This window comes from Bufo gargarizans, chromosome 7, assembly GCF_014858855.1.
Source record: "Bufo gargarizans isolate SCDJY-AF-19 chromosome 7, ASM1485885v1, whole genome shotgun sequence".
Classification (NCBI taxonomy): Eukaryota; Metazoa; Chordata; class Amphibia; order Anura; family Bufonidae; genus Bufo; species Bufo gargarizans.
The window spans coordinates 16,917,974-16,937,712 of NC_058086.1; the positions used below are offsets into that span (position 1 = coordinate 16,917,974).

Consider the following 19,739-nt stretch of genomic DNA (forward strand, 5'->3'; position numbering starts at 1 on the left):
TGGAGCCAGGGAGCACCACTGAAATGCAAAGTGGATATGACATGCCCCTGTGAATTGGCCTGCTAGGCCCTTGATGTTTGCTTTATTTACCAAGGGATCCTAAAGAAGACTAACCCTTTCAGGACAGGAGTCCTTTCTTGTTTTGGCCCTCTGTTGCTGCTGCCAGTTACCCACGGTTCAGTGGAGGCGGCAAGCCACTGAAATACCACGTGCAGCAAGGCCATCTTGTTTACAGGACCTCCTGCCTGCTTTCTCAGAGTGAAAACCCAGTTGTGCCTGTTTTCATGTTGCACCTTTTAACCCTTTTACCCCCTTTTCAGGTTGATTACGGGTATTACAGCACTTGTTTTATATATGCCATTTAAATAATGTGGACTATTTTATGTGCTGCTATGTTATTATGCAACTCGAATTTTAAGAATTGGGCCCAGAGATAGACTCAAATGCACATGAGCCTCTGAGAATTTGCTACTATTTTAAAGAAATGTGCCCAGAGATGGACTCCACCTCGTGCGAGCCTCTGTGATTCTATCTTCCTCTCTATTTGCATCTGCGATATCCTTACTTGGCTGTGGATTGAACAAAAAAGAAAAGAGCCTGGGTACGGACTCATTTTATATGCTTTGAGCCTCCAAGAATTGTTATTTAATGTTTTTACATTTTCCATGGACTACAACTGTTCTATCATGGACAATTTGCACTTGAAAGTATTATTATGGACTATCCTGGTATTTATTGTTACGCTGTGCCAGGTCAGCGCCCCTGTTCCCATTGTGTTATCCTGAGAGAAGAGAACGACGCCCCTTTTCACCATTACTTGCTCCTAATCCAGTGGAACTGCCTGATGTATACATATAATGTATCTTTGCAAATGTAGATGTGTTTTCCTGCTTTGCGTTATCTTCCCCATTACAGGTGCAGTATCCAGCTGTGCAGGGACCCTCCATGTTGCGCCGAGGACGGGCAACGTTATAGCGTGGGGGTATGTAGTGTCCCACTAGGTAGGGGTGGGCACTACACAAGGGTCAATTGGTGTGCGCGTTACTCCTACTCACAAGGAACAGAAATGTCATATTTAATTGTGCATTGTATGTTTTAATGTGTTGTTAGATGCAATGTACCCCTGTATGATGCAACAGCAGGCCTAGTTGGGTGTAGTTAGACATCCCAGACACTAGAGGGAGATAGGGAGCCCCTAGTATAAATGTCCAGGCCCAGACAGGGAGAGTTAGTGCAGAGTCAGGAGTCTGAGAAGACACAGGTTAAGAAGCCTGCCCCTGACATGCAGCTGGATAGCCCTGGCTGCTAGTGATGTCCAGGAGGCTAGTGAGAAGCTCCAGCCTGCCTGAGAACAAGAGAGCCTTAGTTAGCTCTGAAGACACCCCAGTTGCAGGACCCAACCTCCTGGGAGAAACCCACAGTCATCCACTTTACAGGAGAGGGCGATCCAGGGTAAGTTAAGTGACCCTGATGGGCAGATGAAACTAGAAAGTGCTGCAAGAATCTAATACCTGAGGAAGATAGTAACCAAGGATTTAAGCCACCCTTTAGGCATCCGGGCCTTGGGAGATAAAGCCAGAGCAGGAGTTCTAGAAAGGACAGTGTACATTGATTCTGAGGAAAGGTACAACCTGCTGCTGAGTGCTTGTGAATTTACCCTCTGCGTATCTTGCATAAATATTGCCTGCCATTCTGTGAATAAGCCTACTTGTGGAACTGTGATTGAAAGACTGTACTACTACCTGCTGTACAAAGTTGGATTGTTCAGTAAAGTTACGTTTGGTTCACTATTCTACTTGTGTACCTCCATCATTCCAACTACCAACCGGCGTGCCACCGTCCAAAGGCACTGGCGTCACGAATACAACAGGGACCTTGCCCCAGGCACTCAAAATACCCGTAACATCCAGGGCACCTCATCCACCATCAGGCCTGGTCTCTATATACAGAGTGTGCCCCAGAGGAACCGTGTCTACCTCTCCTTCACTGCCACGCGCCTGCCCAGGGTTCTCCAATACAGTGAGTACCCTCGATTGCCCATAACCGTGACCTCACTTCGTCTATACCCTGCAGGTCTGGCGTGGTGCACATGCTTTACGCTTTGTCACTTGATGATTGAAACAGGTAGCTAAAACATAGATATCCATAAGGCGGTGCGCAGGGCCTTAGAACACAGACACATAGGAGGAGGAACCGGTATTCTCCAATATTTTCAGGAGGACTATTTCCTCAAAACTTATAGATTAGCTACGGGTTACCCTTACAAAGTGTTAGACCTGCTTGTGACTTTACCATACCTAGGCTTTCTAGCTAACACAAGAGAAATACCAGACCATTAGTACTTTTAAGACCTCAGAGGCAGTCCGTATGAGTAAGAAAGCAAAAACGCTAACTATCTGACTAGCAATATAAAGTCCAGAGTCCATTTAGAGTGCGAAAGAGGTCACATTGTGCTCGTAACAGAGTCCATACAATGGGCTAAGGTGCTTAAACGTTGCTGAAACTTTAAAACATTAGTGCCAAAATGGTGCAAAAATATAAAAGTAGGAATCACAAAGAGCTCAAGGCTACGTTTGAGTCTATTCTTTAGGTGCTTGCTTGTAACGTTGCAAAACAGGAACACATGATGCAAAAAGAAAAAAAATCAATTGTAATCCACATAAGGTAGTAGGTAGTTCCCACAGTAGGTAGTTTTCCTCACAGCACGAGGTCTCCTCCAGGAGGGGTTGAAGTCTTCCTCCTGGGTCCCATATTTGAGGGCACAAAGGTCCTTCTTTAAGCTGTGTGACATCCTCATTGCTGTCACTGCTAGCTCTGGTGATCTCTGCAGCTGCAACTCCAGCAGAAATTTCATCTGCGATCTACTGGTGGCTTTCTGTGGCAGAACTTAGAACTGCAGGGTCACCTTTTTTTGGAGGATCCTCTGCAAGCATTGGCTTTTTCCTGGTAGGTGACAGATTCTCCAAACAACAAGAAAGGATAGACCCTTGGTCTTTCATACCCAGAAGCTCTGGTTTCAGTGGTGGTTCCGGAGTGCATGGAGCAGTATCAATGAATGCCTCCTTATCCTGGCACAGTGCTCCTGCTTGGTGGGCTCAGGCTGTACAGCAGCAGTAGTAATAGGCCCCTGAGATTTCTGTAGTGGCAGTGATAATGGCCACAGACTGGCTCTTTTCTGGCTCTGCTACTCCAGTAGTCAGGGGCAACTGTGGTAAAATTTGCCTGGCAGATGGCCTACTGCTCCCTACCGAAGGAACTGGAAGTCTTCTTCGCTGTGGTTGCAGCAGTTGAAAGTCCCTAGTGGCCATGAAAATGGCCACAAGGCAGTCCTTATCTGACCCCATTATGGCAGTAGTTAGAGGCATGATGCACGTGGCTGCAGCTGCTGATGGTGCAGGTGGAACAGTGTGGTCCAGGTGGGTGCTATCTTCGCTGTCAGACATGGCTTTTGATACCGTGTACCTGACTAGAGGGGTAACTGTAGGCTAGATTGCGTTTTTTGTGCGCGTTGCTATGGACAACTGCAGCGGAATTGGTGCCTGGCTCTTTTAAGAGACGCTGTGATTGTCCAATTTTGGGGAGTATGATGCTTTGGCAGGCACACAACAGTCCCAAACAGTCTTTAACAAGGGCATTTTCCCCAGTAGTACTCACTCGGATCTTTGGACGGAGTTTCTCAGGATCCAGTGTAGAGAGAACTGCATTCGCCCTTTTCCAAGTTGGCCGCCGCTTCACTTCCTCTAAGGGAGCCATCAATTCCCTTTGTCTTCCCTGGTGCTGACTTGAGCTGAAGACGAAGAAGGAGCTTTGGGGGCTGAGCTGCCACTTCCCTTCTCTTTGCCATGCAATCGCTCCCTGTGGACGAAGCTGGATTTTCGCGCTGTGTTTTTTACTGTAATCCTCGAGGCTTTACAATGGGGTGGCACATAGTTTTGTGTTATCAGTATCCTGCTCGTGACGCCAAATGAAGCCACGGGTTCAGTGTCTGGGGTATCCATTGGCCCTTGGGAGGTTTCTACGAAATATGTCCCTCTTATAGAGCAAATAAACGTAACGCCAGCTAAGTTTAAGCAGCGGAAGCACAATGCTCCCTTTGTAGATGGTAATGTTGGTACCCAGAGGTAGGATTGCCAGAGTGGTACAGGGTGGCCTACAGTCTCTGTAGATGTTATGTACACGTGTCACGGTTTTCGTACTTGGATATCCTTGGATCCCGGATGTGATGTGGTCCGAAGCAGTGCAAAAGGGTAGTTAACTTGGATAGTGTAGAAATAAAGTTGAGTCTAGACTTGGTCCACAGAACTTGTCTTAGTTCCCAACAGGTTATAGCAGGACTTTGGCAGGCGACACAGAGATGCACCGATCCGTGCGACACAGAGATGCAGTGGTGGCCGTGCGTGGATCAGGAGCAGTGTGGGTGCCAGGGAACGGGGTAAGTATAATCTATATGAGGTGCCCGGGCATTGGGGGGTTCATTATAGGAGTATAACCCCAATCTGTCAGCCCAATTAAGTACAGTACAACATGGATAGCACTGCTGCCATTGACCTCAAATCACTAACTTGCATGTCCATACTCACCCCTTGCATTCCCCTGATGTGCCCCTGCAAACTGGCCCTGGAAAGCATTGAGAGGACTGAAAATCACACTCCAGGATAAGTCCTCTCAATGTATTATAGGGCTGGTTTGTGGACACGTGGTAAGGGGATGAGTATGGACTAACAAATTAGTGATCCAAGGTCAGTGTGCGCAGGGTGGTTCATGTTGTACAGTACTTTAGAGGGCTCGCCGGACCTGACAGATCCCCTTCTGCCCCTTGTCCCCTTGTCCTTCTTGCACACATTGATCGTGGTGCATTTTGTGTGTTTTGCACTGTGATTGCAGCCTGTTTTGCATGCTGAGTATTCACGCCCCATGGGATTCCTGCTCTTTTCCAAAACAGCCAGAGGGGCAGAGAAGGACTGCTCTGTGGGGAGCTTGGGGATGTGTCAATAGCAGCCCTGTGTGCGAGGTGGTGTAAGGTTTGTGTAACTGCTACAGAATGCCCCAGCAGCACAACTGTCAGCTGGACGTCCAGGTGGACTGGAGACACAAAGAAAATGTCACTAGATCTTCCCCCTCCTGATTCTACAAATGCCGCCATTGAAAGTCCTCCAAAAGAACTAAGCCAGGTAAGCAACAGAACACACACGTGCAGGCGGACAGGTAATGCTCTAGATGTTCGTGGTGAGCAGATGTAGCAGAGCTGTTTTTGACACTGCACTCTCTCGTTTACCAGCAGTCCTAAGTGAATCCACAATCACTATTCCTGGTGTGTTGTGGTAAATGACAAAATCATTCTGCTATATGGAACAATTTAGATCTAACACATGTGTACACTATCAGTATTCTTGGTTGATATCAAGCAGGCCTGTAACAAGAAGTTTCAGCATATCCATTAATAGTTGGAGATATCAAACCTGGATACTGTGCCCAGAGGCCGCTCCATAGTCTACTAATCATATTCATTGAAAATGTGTATTATACATTACAGTAATCCATATTTCTATATTGATGTTCCTCCTGATTGTGTTTCCTTCTTTTGGAGACCTATATACTTTGACCACCATGAACCACCAAATATGAATCTCCCAGGGGGATATGGAAGTAAAACCATTTTTCCACAGTGTAGTCAGAGGTGTCCATACAGTATGTCCTCTTAATTGTCCATCATTGCCTGTCAATAGGCCAGGATGCATCTACCTGGATGTTTCTACATGAAATCCTCTTCCTACCTGTTCCTGGATACATAGACAATTTATGTTCTGGACCTCCACAGTGCTCTTCTCATAAATGTACAGCATATTGTTCTTCCTAAAGAAAGCAAAGCTTTGTATGGCTGACACAAGGGACTCCTGCAGCACTTAGCTCATATGGCAGAAAGCCGCTTCTCTATAATTTGACTGGCGCTGACTCAGGAGCAGGTTGCGCACATCTGTCCTTCTATATGATCACATCCCTTGGTTTATGATCTCGAAATGTATACACATTTACCGTACAGATGTGATGTTACGTGGAGTTCCACATTTGTCATGCTGTCCTGTTTTTGTGCTGAGCAAGCGATCCTCAGTTGCTCAACCTTTGCATAGCGCTGACTCTCTAGTTAATCATTTTCCACAGTGGAGAGAATGACACTAAGCATCTGAGAAGTAAAATCTAGCCCAAAAATTGAGTAACTAGAAGGCCAGGTTCACACACTGCAGCCATGAAGCAGCAGAAAGCCCCACCACTACGCACGCCATATAGCAAAGACATGATCCGTGGAATGATTCATAGCACCTACAAGTCTCTGATACTTCATTTATAGACCTGAGACTCTTAGGATGTGTATAGTAGCAGTAATATTAGCATACTGTATTAGTATTATTATTTAGGCACTGTATAGATCTTATCTTCTGGTATAGCTCATCATAAGTTATACCTTATATAGCAGACATATTAAGGGTACTGTATTGCATTATTATGTAGGCACTACCCTATGTTATATCTCATTAGGTTGTATGGCAGTATTATTAAGGGTATCATATGGCATTATTATGTAGGCACTACCCTATGTTATATCTCATTAGATTGTATGGCAGTATTATTAGGGTATCATATGGCATTATTATTTAGGCACTACGCTATGTTATATCTCATTAGGTTGTATGGCAGTATTATTAGGGTATCATATGGCATTATTATGTAGGCACTATCCTATGTTATATCTCAGGTTGTATAGCAGTATTATTAGGGTATCATATGGCATTGTTATTTAGACATTAAACAGCTATTCTGTTATAGCTTATAGGTTTGTGCCTTGTATAGTAGTATTATTAGGGTTCTATATGGCAATGTTATTTAGGCACTATCCTCTGTTGTAGCTCTTTAGTTTGTGCCTTCTATGACAATCATTAAAGGGGTTTTCCAGGCTTTTAACATTGATGATGTATTCTCAGGATAGGTCATCAATATCAGATCAACGGGGGTGCTAGGTGTCGGAGCCCCCGCCAATCTGATATTGACGATCTATCCTGAAAAGAGGTCATCAATATTAAAAGCCTGAAAAACCCAGTCAAGGGCCCTATTTGGCTCAATAACAGCTGTGCTTCGTATGGCAGCATTATTAAAGGGGTTGTATTGGCTGAGTCTTTGATGGCATATAGCTAGGATATGTCCTCAAAGTCAGATAGGTGCAGGTCCCTCCTCTGATATCTGCACCTCTCTCTAAAATGGGCCCCCCAAAAGTGAAGGATAGCGCAGCATGCTTGCACAACGTGGTCTCTATTCATCTCTGTGGGAGTTCGAAAAACAGCAGAGTGACAGCGATTTTCGGAAGTCCCATTGAAGTGAATGGAGACTGCACAGCACAGAGTGCAGCAACCGCTCCATTCACTTCTATGGGAATGCCAGACATAGCTGAGCCAGGGCTCTGCGCTCACTTCAGGGGTCCCGTTCTAGAGATGGGTGAGGGTCCCAGAGGTGAATTAGCCATATACCACCATTTTCTCAAATAAGACAACCCATTTAAGGGTACTGCAGTAGCCCAGAATAGGGTTCTTGCAAATTCTATCTTGTTGTATAATGTTGTAATGTATTATATACTCCAGTATTGCTATGTATGGATCAGCCGGGTTTAGCCATTCAGATTCTGCTCTTGTAGAAAGCTAGTTGATGAACCTGGGTCTGCCCCTAGCCACATGCGCTCACTCCTTGGAGCTTTGCATCAAGAAAGCCATCTCTACTTTACAGTATTCCAGAAGAAAAGAAAGAACCAAGAAGATCCAGAATCTGCATGGCCATATATTGGAGTCAGTCAGTGAAGTAATAGATACTTTACTGCAGTGAGAGGGACCCCTTTCCACACTTTGACACGGTCCTGGCCAGCCATACCTTAATCCTGTACCTCTAAGCTGGGAATTACAGATGTGTATTTTCAAGAACCTAATTGCCAGCATTAGATTAGGCAGAGAGAGGCTTTGGAAAAATAGAGGGAAGAAGTACTACAACCCCCACCCTTGCCTATATCCATACATCCCCATCTGGGAAGATTTGCTGTGTGAATTGCTTGGAACTGTGTTTGATATTGTTGGATGTACTACAATTCTCATTTTGCATTTTAGTAAAGAAAGACTTGTCTATTTCTACAATTGGCCTGGTTACTGACTCCAGCACCATTCGCAGGCCACAGCTCCTACATCTCCTCTCCTCCCCCATACCATACTCACAACACCAAGGGCACCCCAACTACCATCAGACAGGAGCCCCAACATCAGGGTGTGCCCCGAGGGAAGAAAGGGTACGCCCCCTATAATTGCCCGGCTCTAGGGAGCATTGGTGTGGGGTGGCAGTACTATATGTCATTATTATTTTTGGCACTATCCTCTGTTGTAGCTCTTTAGCTTGTGCCTTCTGTGACCGTAATATTATTGGCATCATATGGCATTATTATTTAGGCACTGAGCAAGTACACTCATGTGCATGACGACTAAAAGAGCATAAAAAACTGCAGTAATGAACTGAAAACGAAACAGGGGCGGGGGGGGGGGGGGTAGTCTTGGCCTGATGTCAGCTATGTCAGGACCATTTTTAAGTTTATACCAAGCCAAGATGGACCCTATTGACTTAAAGAGTTTTGATAGGATTCATGTATTTTTGACTGCGTTGACTATGCTATTCTTGCAACCACAATACCGGAAACCCTGATGGGCTGGCAAAATCACCAATCTGATAACAGCCTATAGTTAAAGGGCTTCTGTCACTCCACTAATCTCCCTAAAATCCTTATGCTGCGATTTCTCAATATATATGGCTATTACTCTGTTTGGTTCAGTAGTTCTATCAAAAAACTGACTTTTATATTATGCAAATTACCTCTCTAGCAGCAGGTAGGGCGGCTACCTGCTGCTAGCAGCCGCATCCTCCATTCATAATGACGCCCCCTCCTCATGTTGATTGACAGGGCCAGCGGACGCGCTCGTCCTCTGACTGGCCCTGTCTGCGTTTTAAATCTCGCGCCGGTCATCAGTTGGCGCAGGCGCACTGAGTGGAGGACGCTCGCTCGGCCACTCCATCCTCAATGCGCCTGCGCCGGGTGTACATGTGACGTCATCGGCGCATATTATAATTTGCATATTATAAAAGTCAGTTTTTTTATAGAACTACTGAACCAAACAGAGTAATAGCCATATATATATTGAGAAATCGCAGCATAAGGATTTTAGGAAGACCAAAAAAAAAAATATGAGTTTAGTGGAGTGACAGAAGCCCTTTAAATTATTTTAAAGGGTTTTTCCGGAAATACAAAACCAAAGGCTTTTCACTACCAAAATTAATCACAGAAAACCCTTTTTATAGTTTGTCCAAAGGTTGAATCAAGGACTGGGGATTTATTTTATGCTCTTTGTGGTGACACTGGTTTTTAACCCTGATGTAATCTCATCTGCCAGTTCATTGAATAATTAAAAGAGTTGTTCCACCAAAATATTCTACATTTTTCAACCCAGCAATGAAATGAATGGGAGAAGCTCTGGATCCATGTGAAGTACAGGGCTGGTTCTAGCTTTATTCGGAAAGAATTATGTACTACATGATGTCTGATTTTACTTTTTCATGTTAATTATGGGATTACCCCTTAAATTAAAAGTTTCTGAAGCTTCCGTTGAACATAACATGCTGACTTTTCTGGAGGAAATCCCTGAGCAGGGTTGAGTAACACTGCACCAGGTCAATTCCCACTGGCAAAATCCATGACAAAAGTGATAGTTTAATAACACGCACAGTTCCAGCCGCAGCTGCTTATTGCCTGAGGGACCGGAGGATGAGAGAATGAAGAGCAGATCTTTATGGTGAATGCACAGATGTGTGAACGTATCTGCTCCGCAATAACAATGTCATATGGATCCCTACATGTCATGGAGATTACAAGTATTACTCACAGATCCAGTCAAAACCATATTACTGTCTTGAAGCAGAATAATCTATGGGGAAAAATGTATATTTATATATTTCGTAGAAAGCAATGGGGGTTAGGAACCAGAACTCTCTTCAATATATTTCATGGTCTTAGAGGCAACTGAGGTTTAATAGATCCAATACTGGAGGTTGCAGCCATACTTTCTGCCATTGGGACATACACAGGATAGCAATAAAAATGACAGCTTGTATCTCCAACCAGAAGCCTGGAGAGTTTAAATTGCAATAAATCACAGACGTGGCGCAGGTGCCATACAACAGGGTGATTCCCACCTTCATCCATTTCTCAGACTCTTTCTCTCACTCTGTGGGGAGACTCTCTATCCACCCACTGCCACTAACCGGAAGTCCACTCTCTGCTCTCTTATGGTTTCTATTCTGCTGCAACATTTCTCCCAACCAAGCCTGTATACGGCGTCGCTTACTCACTTGCAGGCATAGCCATGGTGCCGGGGGCTCTACTTACCCATCATCTCAAACTGGGCATGGGGCAAAAAAATAGTTCCCAGGAGAGCTATTAAAATAATACCCATTGCTTGTCTTCTGAGTCAAACCTGTGATAAGATTGGAAAAATATGAAACCAGCCAAACCTGTGAATAGAGATGTCGCGAACATAATATTTTCAGTTCGCGAATGGCGAACCCGAGTTTTTGCAAATGTTCGCGAACGGGCGAACCGCCATTGACTTCAATAGGCAGGCGAATTTTAAAACCCACAGGGACTCTTTCTAGCCACAGTAGTGATGGAAAAGTTGTTTCAAGGGGACTAACACCTGGACTGTGGCATGCCGGAGGGGGATCCATGGCAAAACTCCCATGGAAAATTACATAGTTGACGCAGAGTTGGGTTTTAATCCATAAAGGGCATAAATCACCTAACAATCCAATTTTTTGGGGAACAAAATGGTTTAAAACATCCAGTGTGTGTATACGATCAGGTATGATGTATCGATCAGGTAGTGTAAGGGTTACGCCCACTTCACAGACATTGACAGACCAAACTCCCCTTTTAATGCACCGCAAACAACCGCCAGTGGCCACAGTACAGTCTGTGTGGGCCAGACACTCACTGGCTTGCAACTGCGATTGTATTTGTTACAGAGAAAAAAATAATTGACTTTAGTTTTATCTGCAAGGTATTGTGACACCCTGTAACGGTATGAGTGGTGGCCTGGCCAGTGGCCACAGTACAGTCTGTGGGCCAGACACTCACTGGCTTGCAACTGCGATTATATCACAGAGAAAAAATAAATTGACTTTTTTTATCTGCAAGGTATTGTGACACCCTGTATGAATGGTGTGCACATAGTACAGTCTGTGAGCCTGCAGCCTCTCACTGTCTGGCAACTGCGATTATATATTTTAAAAAAATAGACTTTTTTATCTGCAAGGTACTGTGACACCCTATATGAGTGGTGTGCACACAGTACAGTCTGTGGGCCTGCAGCCTCTCACACACGGGCAGGCAACTGCAAAATATATATATATATATATATATATATATATATAAAAAGCAGACTGATGTACCAGCCCTAATCTGCTGTCCTTACAGCAGATGAGTCTGTGGACACAGAACACTGTCCTAGCTAACGCTTTCCCTATTAGATCAGCAGCAGTACTGTCCCTCCTCTCACTAAGAATGCAGCTTCTGAATGAATCTAAAATTGATGCTGTCCAGGAGGTGGGAGGGTCTGGGAGGGAGGGTCTGCTGCTGATTGGCTGGAATGTGTCTGCTGACTGTGATATACAGGGTCAAAGTTTGCTCAATGATGATGTATAGGGGGCGGACCGAACATCGCATATGTTCGCCCGCCGCGGTGAACGCGAACAAGCCATGTTCGCCGTGAACTGTTCGCCGGCGAATAGTTCGGGACATCACTACCTGTGAATGAGACACCTCAAAACTCAGTCCCTACTATAATCAAATAAATAGGTAGCAACAGTTCTGAACCTGTCTGGTCAAAGTCTCTCCCCCACTTTATGCATCAATAGCAAAATAAAAAAAGTTAAAGGGTTTGTCTCACTTCAGCAAGTGGCATTTATCATGTAGAGAAAGTTAATACAAGGCACTTACTAATGTATTGTGATTGTCCATATTGCTTCCTTTGCTGGCTGGATTCATTTTTCCATCACATTACACTGCTCCTTTCCATGGTTACAAACACCCTACAATCCATCAGCGGTGGCCGTGCTTGCATACTATTAGAAAAAGTGCTAGCCTCTCTGGTGGCTGAGACTGCAAGAGGGCACATAGGCTGATGCTTTTTTCTATGTGCAAGCACGACCACCACTGTGGATTGCAGGGTGGTCATAACCATGGAAACGAGCAGTGTATAATGTGATGGAAAAATTAATCCAGCTAGTGAAGAAAGTAAGATGAATAACAACAATACATTAGTAAGTGACTTGTATTAACTTTCTCTACATAATAGACGCTATTTGCTAAAGTGAAAGAATCCCTTTAAGGGTTTCGGAACATTAGGACACAAAAAGAAAATGATTAATTTTACATTAGCAAAATGCATTTATAAAAAATATGGTCATTTATGACCAAATATACACCACATTTTGGCATATGAAAAAAAAAAGATATAAAGTAGTAGGGCACACCACCACTAGATACCACACGGAGAATTGGTATAAAAATATTTATTCCTGATTGTTGTGACATATAATATTATTAAACATACTAAAATACATAAAATTATTACTTTAAAATTCCTAAAACATAAGTCATCAAATAGTGTAGTTGACTGAATTTTGGACAAAATATTGTATGAAGCAGTCTCTCCTGAGGGTTAATTAACCCAAATAATGTCTCTGGCGGGGGTAAAAGAATTGATCAGATGATCGGATAGAGTTGTTTAGATGATAGTCACTTATATCCTATGTGGTTTAATTACCACTTCCCATAATCACAATAGTACCGCTATAATGTCGCTGCCTATTTGCAGACATAAACCGGGATGGTTTTACTCACTGTTTTAGGTGATACCGGTTTTGTTATATCACTCGTGGCGTCCCACGTATAGTGAAGATCTTTATAGGCTGCGGTACGATGCGGTTTAGCTTGCTGCAACAATGGTGAAAGAACTTTCGGGATCCTTGGTGATCGTATGTAGCTGTGCTGTCTTAGAGATCACCTGGTAACATATGCCTTCTGCGCGGTTTATTTAAAGTCCGCAGGGTTGGTTTTCACCAGGAAGAAGGATCTCAGCAAAGAACAGCAGGTATCCAGCTTTTCTTTATAACGAAACGAAAAATCACCGATCCCTTTCTTGAAGCGCTTTTTATCCTCCGGTTCTGTGCTTTTATCTCATGGGATTAATTACCATACGCGTTTCGGAGTAAACTATGACTCCTTCTTCAATCACTTTAGAGGATTGGGTGAATCCTCCTTGCAGGAGCACCCAAAACATTTGAGCCCTCTCTAAACATTTGAATTTTAACCCTACATTTTGGCATATATTTGGCGCAGATTTTGTTGCAAAGGTGATTTGTGGCAAAATCTGCAACTTCTTCTCCTTCCACACCACGTACACTGAAAAAGGGGCCGTGATATGGGTGTGGAAGAGGGCAGGCTGACAGGCCGGTCTCATTTATTATTTTCTATGCCAGTTTTTAGCATAGAAAATGATCTAAATCAAGGGAGCTGGCGTAGATTTAAGGCTGTTGCACATCAGCTGTGCATGCGCCTAGGTTATGTAACTTAGGCGCATCAAGAGACAGTGCAGGGTTATTAAGACCGGCGTCTAAAATGCTGGTCTTAATAAATCATCCCTCATATGCTTGGTATGGCTCAAACTGCTGCACCAATAGAACAATTAAAAATGTATGACTTATGGTTCCCCTACAGCCGCTGCCTCCGTGCTGCAGCAGCGTCCAGTTCCTGGGGAACTAGGATTGCAGGGCGGCCCTCACTGACATCAGAGCCCATGCCAATGAGGAGATGCACCAGGACACCCGAACGTCAGGGTGTACAGGTGGCAGCTCCACCCGGCATACTGACACACTGTTGTGAGCTGCCTTCTTCTGCTATAAAAGGCTGGCTCCTGCAGTTCCATGTGAATTTCTTGTCCTCTGGCTCCACCTACTCGTTCCTTAAATTACAGAAGACTCCCATGGATTTGGATTTCTGGATTTGGCATTGTGACTAAGGTTTTGGTTTCTGGCGTTTGGTATAGTATTCATCTCCTGGCTCTGACTTTTTGGCGTGTTTTTGTTTTCTCATTTGCCTCTGGTGTATTTGTCCTTTGGCATTTGACCCTTTTCCCATACTATGACTGTGTGTGTTGTCCCTGTTTGTGTGTCGCGCTTCACTTACTGCGGTATAGGGACTGTTGTCCAGTTGTGGGTCATTGCCTAGGGTGATTGTGCAAGTAGGTAGGGATAGTGGGTCCGGGCAGTTTAGGGCTGCATTATCCCTGTTTGTGTGTGACGGTAGTCGTTATCCTGACAGTATGGCTTTCAGAATGTAGTAATGCAAATGCTAAAAAATATCACTGTGACCTCAAGGTCTAAAATAGCTACACCCTCAAGGGGTTAATGCTATCCCATCAGGAACTCCTTCGCAAGCAAGACTCACCCACACCAGTGATCAGCTGGTCCACAGTAATGGATCAGATGTGAGACATTTGTATAGTAACTGCCAAAACAATCTAATAGACAGGAGAAGAGAAAACAACAGGAGTGCACCTGCTGGTCATAACAGTTCCTCAGCTTTAGAATTAATAAATGCAACATCCATGTTCCTAAATATATAAAACTTAAAATTCAAAGTAGCCTACCACAGATTCCCTATAAATGCCTATGCTGAAGAGCCTCAGTTGCAATATTTATACGAATGTTCTTACTGTCCTAATATGGGCATAGTTATCTTTTGGGCCCCCAAAAGGCTTAATGACCTGGATACTTCCACACCATCATTAGTTATCATTATGACCCTTGGTGAGAAAGCCAGTCATACAGGTCCCTAAGAGCGGCCACAGATGTTGATAGCTTCCTACTATTGCCTGAAGCACATCCCATGTGATGTTATCATCAACTGAAAAGCCAACAGCTTCATCTGTCCTATGGTTAAACTGGACATGTAAAGCGCAGGGGTGGTAGGCAGTAGGGCGGTAGTCAATTCTTGTCAAAGGAATGATACAGCACACACAAACTAGCATGAACAGCAGCTTTACTTAACAGTGAGGTACAATGGTTATGCAGTACCCTAGACCCGGGGTGGCTGCAATTGTTACATAATGTACTGTACTGTAATATAATGTTATACACTGCAACACCTGAGCCTGCAGACACCATCTTTCTGCTCAGGGCACATGAGTTTTGCCACACAGTAGTGACAGTTCCAGTCCAGGCTCAAAAGCCTTCCCATGTTGTGTCCCTGAACTTTGATTCTGCCTCCTTTTTGTTGACCCACTGCCCTTACATCCTATGGCAGGCTCTGAGTGTTAAATGTGTCCTCCGCTACCATCAGAAAGAGAGATGAATTGAGGAATTTTCAAGATAACCACCTTGGAGCATTACAAACCTTGCTGCTGCATCGGGAAACAAGTTAAGATACCCTATGCGCCCCAGATTAGTGGAATAAAGGGCTACAATAATCAGCATGGTGATCAGCCTACAACATTTCAAACCTTGCTGCAGTAGAGGGATAATGCATTAAGACACCCCGCACACTTTAGGTGCGATTTGTCCAGTCAGATTATTGAAACTGCACAACGCCATGCGAATTGAAGACATTATGACAGATTACAGTTGCTAGGCAGAGATCTCAGTATTAGAGACTGTATCAAGAGAAAGAGTAATCAGAGAGCCATTGCTGCAAACTACATGCTCAGCTCATGCTTGGACATCTGGGTTGAATTTCCACTGTGTACAGATAAATTTGTTAAATTCAATCTGGCCTGGTTACTGACTCTCCTAACACCACAAGCTGGCCATTGTATAATTTTAAAGCCTTCTCTTGCATTCACATGGACATTGAACATCGGCACCCACATTACCATCAGGCGGGAACCCTAGCTACAGACAGTGCCTGAGAGAATATAGGGTGCCCATACTTCACTGCACTGCACTGCCCCCAGGGAGCAACGGCCTGAGGTTGCACACGTTGACATATCATAATCAGGGAGACTACCACTCCCATTCTCTGCTCCAGCTCCTAAGGGGCTCACTGCAGTTAAACTTCAAGTACTAATCTTAATGTTTGCTCTTAGTAGGTGGGTCTAAATCTAGATAAGTGCGTAAAATAAAATAGAAAAAAATCTAGAGGTTCTTTTCAATGAGGCATAATAAGGATGTCCACCTACAGTGGGACAGTGTCTCATTGAGGTAGAGACATGCTACTCAGCCAGGGTTTTGTAAGCCCCTTGCTGTGCACACTAGTAGGCCTGCATTCACTCAATGGGAGCATTCTGCATTCTCCTTGAAGCAACACAGCCGTCATTCCTCCGGTTCTTCTTCCTGAGCAGCTTTCCCTTTCTTTCAAGAATGCAAATCTTACCTGGTAGTTATCATGATTTGGTACTCCTGTTCCTGATATCTAGTGTTTAGCTAGTTGCTTGTGGTTCCTTGTAGATGTTTGGTGCACACAATCATGAATATGTATCACAGAGTGTTGCAAGAAGTACCATATGAAAAGGGAACAGTAGATGAGTGAAATAGGGACTGTCTTGTCATAATTGCAGTTACTAAAGCTTTCAGTACATTGGTATTGCCTTTTGGTATGCAGCCATCATTTAAAGGGGTTATCCTGGAAAAGGTAATGATGACATCCACAGGATAGGTCATTTATTATTATCACATCAGTGGGGTGTCCAAGTCCTGGCATCCCCAACAATCAGCTGCTTCAGGGAGCTGCTGCACTCACCGAAACTATGGTGAACGATTGAGGCTCCCGGAGTTCCGGCCTTTCCGAAGACCGCGACATACATCATATAGTGGAAGTGCTTGGTATTGCAGCTCAGCGCCATTGACACTAGGTCATGTGACCGATGTACAGGGATGTCACTGGTCTAAGAAGAGGCTGCGGCACTAAGGCCTCTTTTAACAGCTGATCGGCTGGGATCCAGGGTGTCGCACCCTTGCAGATCTGAAACCGATGACCTAAATCATAAATATTTTTTCCTGGATAACCCATTCAAGCATACTGATGAGCTATAGTTATGAGAAAGGGGACTCCTCCAGATGCCTGGAGATTGTTCTTAATGTCCAATACTCAGTGTCAAAAGGCAGAATTAAACCATGTGTGGTCAGCAGCACATGGAGAACATTCTGCATTGCTAATTTAATTCTGCCACATTCTCTTCTCAAAACAGGCCTATGATTATAACAAGCTTTCATCAAATGTAAACCTATTTTAGGCAATTTCATGATTGCAATTAAAATAGTGACATAATGGTTCTCATCAAGTCACAATCACTGTTGATTTATGATGCTCAATATTTGCATTTTCCAGAGCTAGATTTCCTGCATGCTGAGTATTCAGGAAATTATACAGTAGTCTAAAACTGGCCATTTTATGAAAAGTCATTTTTGTACAATAGTCCTGATCAGTAGTTGTGCAAGTGTCAGCTTAGAAGTTTACAAATACAATTCTATTCTATACACACAGAAATATCCAATGACAGATGATATGATAAGGGACAATGTAAATTCTCAATTAAATGTCACTTTCTTAACCCAGGAAGAAGTACATTGGCAAATTAAAAATACTAAAGCAGACAAATCACTGGGTCCAGATGGCATTTACCACCAAGTTCTGAAGAAAATTAAAGAGGACCCGCACTGCACAAAATGCAGTGCAATATGCAGGCAACATGTTATAGAGAAGGAGATGCTGATGTATAGTTTTTTGTGGGAAAAGTTTAAGTAAAACTCTAAATAATTTATACAATCATATCTTTGCTCTTTTTCACCTCCTGTGAATACCTATCAGTACAAGAGGGAAGGGTTATTAGTGACTGACAGCTAGCTCTGTGTGCACATGTATACACACGATGCTGTCAACCACTGATAACACCTCTCTGATAGCTGTGTAGGAAGTGAAAAAAGCTAAGATATAAATGTATAAATTACAGGCTTTACTGAATCTTTTCGCACAAAACGATATATCAGTCTGTTTAGATTCTCCTGTTCTATAACATGGTGCTTTCAGTTTTCATTGAATTTTGTGGAGACAGGTCCTTTTTAACCCCTTGAGGACCTCCGCCATACATGTAATTTGCTATCCTGGAGCATTTTAACGATATTAGTCTTATAATACATCATGAGGGATTGGGCTGGCAAACTAATTTGATTAGCTTCTATGAGATGGTAGGTTCCAGGATGGACCAGGGAAATGCTGCATATGTTCTGCACCTAGGCTTTTCAAAAGGAGTTTAATTACGTACCACGTAAATGCTCAGACTATGAAAGAATACGTATAATTGGGTCACTCAGTGGTAGGCTGCAGAGGATACATACATATTAATGGTAAAGCCTCAAATAGGGTAACAGTCATCAGTGGGGCACTACAAGGGTCAGTATATTAAAGAGGTTGTCAGAGATTTTGATATCGATCACCTATCCTCAGGATAGGTGATCAATATCAGATTGGCATGGGTCCGACTCCTGGCACCCACAGCAATCTGCTTTTTAAAGAGGTCACAGCTCTCCATGAACGCTTAGACCTCTTTCTAGGCCAGTGACACCACCGTACATCGGTCATATAGCCTAGGTACAGCTCAGTTTCATTCAATTGAACAGGCCTAAGCTGCAAAACCAAGCACAGCTGGAATCCAATTGAGGCAGCCTCCTCAAACAGCTAATTTGTGGGGATCCCTTGTGTTTGACCCCACTGATCTGATATTGATTACCTATCCCAAGGATATGTAGTCAATATCAGAATCTCTGAAAACCTAATCTGGTAGAGTTTCCATATTTGTTGATTATTCTAAGTTATGTAAGGTAATCAACACACAGGATCCAATCCAAGTTATACACATGGGCCTATGAAACAACCTATATTTTGTACTAAATACTAAAACACTGAGTAAAACTGCCACTGCAAAAAGGCTTGGGGTTAACTGTATACAGTAAACTTTCAGCGACCAGTGCCAGGCAGCTGCTGCCAAGGAAAATAAAATTATAGAAGATTATAGAAGACAAGAACATAGTTTTACCTCTATAAATCACTAGACAGGCCACACAATTGTCATGGAAGGGAGTGGGGGAAACCCTGCACTGTACAATGTCAGGTATAAAGGGGAAGCAGCAAGGCCAGGACGCCAAGATAAGGGAGCAGGTCACTTCCTAAAGCATCCGTAATCCTCACCCTAACTCCTCACCGTATGAGCAGACCTGGATGGTAGGACGGCTCGTACCCAGGATACCTTTAGCCCTGATAATCCCTTTCATAGGAGCAGGGGAGAGATGACCTGCTCTTCAAAGACACGAGAGAACAGGAGTCTCATTGGCCTAGTAGCAAGGAAAAGTAGGACTGTATACAGTAACAAAATCGGCAGGTAATTACACAGAAACACACTTACCTGCTGCAGCCACTATAACTGGAACCCATGCATAAGTACAGGAGCCCACACACCAAACAGGACATTGTACCAACAACAACCACACACAGGTATCCAGCACACCAGATGCTGCCTGGACCTCATGCCTCAAGGTGCACGGCAGTTCCAGGCAGCGCTGCATACAGGCTTATGGTTCACCCCTCTGGGAAACCAGCCCCCTTCCGAAGGTACACA

General features: G+C 43.9%; 1 protein-coding gene across 2 annotated transcripts in view; it reads left to right on the forward strand.

Annotated features, from left to right (window-relative positions):
* The first annotated feature begins 4,790 nt into the window (after positions 1-4,790).
* TMPRSS6 (transmembrane serine protease 6) overlaps positions 4,791-19,739 on the forward strand; it is a 121,924-nt gene continuing 106,975 nt past the window's right edge. Inside the window, exon 1 of one of the 2 annotated variants that reach the window (XM_044301488.1) lies at positions 4,791-5,171. In XM_044301488.1, the coding sequence (XP_044157423.1) occupies positions 5,100-5,171 (72 nt within the window). In that variant the 5' untranslated portion in view covers positions 4,791-5,099. The remainder of the gene's footprint in view (positions 5,172-19,739) is intronic. The other variant, XM_044301487.1, reaches the window with a different exon arrangement.